General features: G+C 41.0%; 1 protein-coding gene across 8 annotated transcripts in view; it reads left to right on the top strand.

Annotated features, from left to right (window-relative positions):
* Positions 1-6,239, top strand: part of gro (TLE family member transcriptional corepressor groucho) — an 81,580-nt gene that overhangs the window by 34,033 nt on the left and 41,308 nt on the right. For all 8 annotated transcript variants that reach the window (XM_018019683.2, XM_018019682.2, XM_018019689.2 and 5 more), the window contains exon 5: positions 1,073-1,117. In XM_018019683.2, the coding sequence (XP_017875172.1) occupies positions 1,073-1,117 (45 nt within the window). The remainder of the gene's footprint in view (positions 1-1,072; positions 1,118-6,239) is intronic.

Raw genomic sequence — 6,239 nt, 5'->3', positions numbered from 1 at the left:
TTATGTGAAGGACTGTTCTAAATAAACTAAAATAAATATTGTATAAGATTCATAATAGACAATCACATTCAGTACATTTTATCTTCCGAATACTTTACTAAAACAATTTCTTGTGGTATCTTGATTTCATTCTATTTTGAACTTATTGTTCTTAGAAAAGGAAAGTTCAGTCGATGACGACGTCGATACCGCACTTTAATCCTCAATCGACAGGATGAAATTCTTGTTATAATAACTAACCAGTTAAAGTTAATTTATCTTCGATCACAAAACACGAATATTTATTTAGCTAAATACGCAGCTACAATTCGATGCAGATTTACTTGTTGTAAATGCAAAATTCGTAAAACCGATACAACAAATTGTCTGTGAATAATTTCATGACATTTTATAAATCNGTATTTTATACGTAACATCTTTTAGAACGAAATTAATACAAGAATGAATTAGGGTAATCGAACATACATTGATGATTGACACATTCTGGAAAAATTATTTTTTTCTGTGCCGAACGTATATTTGAACACCGACACGTGAACTTTATGCGAGCGTTGGACAAAAATCGTCCGTTGATCCAACTCGTTCGCGTTGTAACGATCCTTTTTTTCTCCGTAAGCCAGTTCCGCAATACTAGAGGAAAACAGTGAAAGGGAACGAGAAAGGATACAGTAGCATACAGCGGTTCTCGTTTCGCTGAGATTTACGAGAAACTCCGTTGTATTTATTAAAAGTTTCGTACCGTGGCCGGGTTCCGTACATACTCGCGAAAACTTTACGGCGCGAGGTCCGAAACGATACTTTAGAGAAACGAAAGTTAAGTATTAGTGATGAAAGAAACGTCAGGGAATCAGTTGTAACTTCAACAATTGTTAAACTGTTTTATTCTATATTATCTCATTGACGATCGTAATTGATAATCTAAGATAAATGTGAGAATGAGTAATGTAGATACTTCGGAGAGACTAAATTTTTATGAAATTACTTATTTCTGATAAAAGAAAGCATAATTTCATTACAGTTAAAAAAAATCATACGTATGACGCGTAACTGTGTATATATTTTTTTGTTACAGTACTATGAGATGTCTTATGGGTTGAACGTGGAGATGCACAAGCAGGTAAGTGAGAACACCAACGAGACAATTTCTCTTATCGTTCATATGCATGCGAACAAGTCTGCGAAAGTCTTTATTTGAGTAGCAACTGAAAACGTCCAAAAGTCGTACCAGCTTGCCCTTTTCAGCAAAGTTTCTCAGACGGTAGATATTAATCTTTAAATGCAAACTTTCAAAAACGATAAAATATTGTGAAATGGGTCAATTTATGAATTACGAAAACATTATTTTGTGTCAATCGATTACAACATAAACGTTATACAAAAATTGTAAAGCAATTGTAGTAAAAGTTTCACAGCATAACTGCATACTTCTTTAATTTCGTATCAAATCATTTATCGTTAAGCTAGCCGCTTTCTATCATGGCAACAGATAGTAGAATTTAAGAATCAAAAGATTTCTCGTTAATCGAGAATATATTGGCCAATCCGGAAATGGCCAAATGGTATGTCACGGGTTGCAAAAACTAAAAGGGTGACGGCGGCGCGGCGCATCTGGCCCAGGAAATCGTGTAATTTTGGCTAATTAGAGGAAACACTGGGTCGCATTCCCCTTCTGTCAGTAATTTTCTTAAAAGCGATCACGACCCCTCGCTGCACGTGAACCATCCTCTCTTTCTCCTCACCGAAACGGAGCGGTGGTCGGGGAAGGAGGCGAGGACCTAAACTCCGAAACAACCCTCCCTGACACGATGAGCTGATATTCATTAGCATTAGCGGCCGATCATTTCTCACCCTTGTACCCAGGGGCGTTGGTTAATGGGGTGCAAGCTTGGGGACAAGCAGGGGTAGGGATACACTCCGAATAGGCCGCTCCACCATTAAATCGGCGCGAAATTGCGTCCGGTGGCTCAAGTGGCAAACTAGTTAGCTTAGGATGCTTTATAGCGGTGCTTGTTATTGCCGTGTACGGTTTGAGATTCGAATTGATACGTCGTCCCCTTAAAACGTGTACCGTTTAATAGACTCGTTATTGCCGGCTACTCAAAAATCGTTTTATGAATCATATTATGGGTTTTCTTCTGGAGTTATAAAAACATTTTGACCAGGCAATGAAATTGACATTTTTGATAAAGTTAAATCTTAGCAAACTCGGCAGTTAGTCACTACACTGTTACAAATTCGTAGAAATCTTTACGAGGTTACATATAAACCAAGTTTGGTTTTTTATAGCGCATATAATTAAACGTCGCTTATGTATACGTTACACGAACAAAGAAGATTATGCAATTGATTATGTATGAGATAAAAATCAAGCGATTGAAAACGGAAATATGTATATTTAGTCGACGAAGTCTCGCCTGTTTTAACGCGCGTAAGCAATGTACTGTTTTGTATCGGGGAAACTGAGAGTAAGTGGTTACTTGTGCTCGTATAATTGCTAATGGGCACGTAGTCGGGTAAATAAATTAAAGGTAGGGAAACGGAAAATCGTTGGTCGCCGAGAAAACAATCCCCTTTGGACGTATCGACGACAACAAATTACATCGAAGCCTGTTGGGTATAATGTCGACTGGCTTCATGCCTAACGCTAATTAGAGGGAAAGTAAAAAGTTCTTCGTTCTTAAACGATTGATTAATTAATGTTCACATGTCGTGATAATGTTGTGCTCGCATGTCTTCATCTAATCGTTTTCTATCAACTACATGTGTTCAATTGTACTCGAAAAATGTTACAAAGTTTCTCTTTAACAATTTATGATTTTCAATATTTTTCCTAAGGCAAGTATGATTGTTGAAATAATAATAATCGTGTAATGTTTAATACCTATCTCATTTCAACTACAACAATTATTTATGTGTTTGACTAACGAATACTTTATCGGCATGCATAGCTCCACACCCTAATCGGCTTAATCAAGCTACTTGATACTTTGATCATTTTTCGTTAACGAATTAAGATACACTTAAAGAAAAAAACATGATCTTGATTACGTTGTCACTTGTACAAGTTCTCGAGCATTCCGTCTCCACGCGTTTCCTCTTTGTCTTTTCGTTTTAGCATAAAGGAAAATTACGCGGGTTAGGGTTAGGGATTGAGAAAAGGATAGGAAAAGAGAGAAGAGAATAAATCACCCTCCGTTTGGTTGTCTCCGGCACTTAGCCAGCTTTCGAATCGCGGTCTTCGGTCCTTGCTCCTTTTCAATTTGAGAACCGAATGAAAACAATCTTCTCCCTACGACTACGAGGTTAGACTTCTCTCTCTTCCTCGGTCGTCGTTCCTCCCTGCAAATCTATCCCCTCTCGTTTTTACCCTTTTTAGTCCAGCACCGTTGGCGACTTTGATTTCATCCCTTTCGTCTCTCTCGCGCGCGCGTGTTCTTTTTCCCCATTAGTCCTCCTCTGTTGTTGCTGCCTTCGCTCTTTCCCATCCTGTTCTCCAACCTCTCTCGTGTCCGATCTCTTCCCACATCTCTTATCGCCACCCCAAGTCGACATTTGCCTCCCACCACCGTATAACCGTTCGAGCCTGCAGCCACCACTTTACCACTCGCTACTCGACTAACTCGAATTTGTTGGCAATGTCCCAGTTCTTATACCGGTCTTTCTTTCTCTCGCTTCTCCCCGAACTCGACCCAACCCTCCCCCTCTTCAAATAATTGCACGTCGCGGCCTTTGCGAACCTGCTTCAAACGCGGTTACCTGTATGCGGATATCTCAGGGCACTGATTTCATGCCACGTGTACTTTTACAAGGCTAGAATTTCTTTAATATTTGTATTTCTCATTAAACCTCTTGATATCAGTTGATTTATTTCCTTCTCAAAAGTACTTCGATAAAAAGTGTAATGCTAAAGATACAAATTTGTAAAAAGTACAGCAATATTCTATATTAAAGTATATGCAAGAACGGACAACGGATTTATAGAGATTGAGATTTAGAAAGGGGGAAAATGCATAAACGAGAAGACTGATCAGCGACGCATCCGGTGAACTCATAGGATAGGTCGCAACGCACTTATCCGATAACGCTTATCAGTTAATTGAAAGGCTCGTCCTGGAGGCCGACCACGTGTTCGTTGTGTCCTCAATTAAGCCACGATTGCAATATGCTGTGAATCCGTCACGCCTGTGGACTTTCTATGGGTATACGAACGATCGCGCATCGTGCGCGTAATTCTATCTTTGACACTGGGTTATGTATACCCTCGCTGATAAAATCCTAGGACAACAGATGTATGTGCGTGTATTCGTTTGAAACGTGCAGGAAATTACATAACCGAAAGAAAGAAGTAATGAGAACGTTTTCATTCAACGTTGCGTTTCATTAATGATAATATATGAAAGATTTTAATAACGTGTAAAAATAAATTTCCAATCGATATTCAGTGATTCGTTAAGAGATTTATTGGAGATCCGATAAAGCCATATAACGGTAACATTAAATGTCCAACGTCGAGGAAAACCAAAATAATGCTGCAGTTAGTGTCATAATTCGAGCGATTTAGGCGTTGGCAATCGTCCATTCTCAAGAGGCGTTCAGAGAGCACTATCCGTAGTTATAAGTAGGGTTACCGATCTTGGAAGCATCCCCTTTTGATCGAAAAGAGTGTAGTCTCGTCATCCCTTCGAGATGAAGAATATTCGTATCGCCATCGGCGTTCGCCGATATAAGAGTAACTACCATTTCCCATCGCGGATACGCCGGGCGCGCCGATAAAAAATGTGCAGGCTGACCAATTGCATATAACTCACCCTGCCTTTCCAGTTCTTCCTGGCTTCGCGTATATACCTACATGCACGTCTATCTATCCGCGCACGTTTCCTCCTCGTCTCTCTTTCTCTCGCAGACTACACCATTTCCTCTCTTTCTTCCGGTGGTCGGGGGTCGCTTTTCCAGCACTCACCCCGTCCATATATATACATACACATATTCCGCGATGCGCGCGCGTACACACGCACAAGTCGCGTGTACGTGTAGCACACTCTCGTGTATGTGCTTAGACGTACATATAGGCACGCGTTCCAGGGTTCGTGAATTCGAGTTCTTTTATTTGGCCCTGCGGGGGTAGCAGCGGGTTGAGTTGAGCGAGCGAAACGAGGGTGCGGTGGGCTGGGGGCGATGACATCGATTTTTTACCCGTTGCTAATCTCAATGTTACCTCCTCCTGCTCTCTGCCTCCTCTTCCTCTTCCTCCTGCCCAGGTTCGGCCACCTCCATGCACTCTTTTTACCGTCCCTCTCCTTCCCCCTCTCCCTTATATCCTCGTCCACCCTACTCTTCTATCTTCTCCCCCACCATTCGCCATCCTCGGACCATCCGTTCTGCGGGAAAATGTGCATGTGCATCGGGCACATTCGAGAAGGAATAACCATTTTTTCGTACCGGACAACACTTGCGCCGCGCGCAAATTCTCCTCGCCTCCCGTTCGCCATCGTTCCTTTCCCTCTTTCTCCATTCAACTCTGTCCCTTGTCACGCGTCGTTTTCTATCTCCGTCGTCGCTTCGTTTCCTGTCCCCTTGTTGTTCAGTGCACCTCCTCCCCTTTCCCCTCTCTCTCTTTTTTCTCTCTCACTCTCTTTGGAGCTACCTGGCCGGTCCTTTTCGTCTTTTTTTTCCGTCGAGCTTTTCTTTTTTTCCGCGTTGCACTCTACCCTTCTTTTCCGGCACCTACCAACGCGGCGCAGACCCCTGGCCGAAATCGAACTGACGCGGACGCGACAGTTTTCCATCCTTCTGTCTCCCGTGGGAATAATGACATTTTTTCTGATTCGAAGTTTTAGACGCAGGCCACGTATATCTGTGACAGTTTGGATTGAGTACAGATTGAGAGATCGTTAGGTACAAGATTTAGTTGAATCGCAGAATAATATGAACCGTGTCTAACTACATGTATAATATTTCGTAGATCCGTTTACGAGCATTTGAAAAGTATAGTACCTAATGTTTGTTTCTACTTTATTATCATCTTTCATTAGTTCATATTTTAATTTCTAGTGTACAAAAATAACATGTCGTTTTAGACAGTCAGGAAAAATTCCTTGAAAAGATATCATGTGTATCTGACTTATTGGATCTTAAGGATGTATTGGCTATACAGTCAATCCCAGAAGTTTATGTACCTTAGAAAAACGCATTTCCTATAATTAAAAAGAAATCAGACGTCGGAAGAATAATGCTAATAA

Source organism: Ceratina calcarata, unplaced genomic scaffold (genome assembly GCF_001652005.2).
Source record: "Ceratina calcarata isolate Rehan_Ccalc_2016 unplaced genomic scaffold, ASM165200v1 scaffold2.2, whole genome shotgun sequence".
Classification (NCBI taxonomy): domain Eukaryota; kingdom Metazoa; phylum Arthropoda; class Insecta; order Hymenoptera; family Apidae; genus Ceratina; species Ceratina calcarata.
Note: the sequence above shows the minus strand (reverse complement) of the source record. Positions and strands in the feature narration are given on the sequence as shown.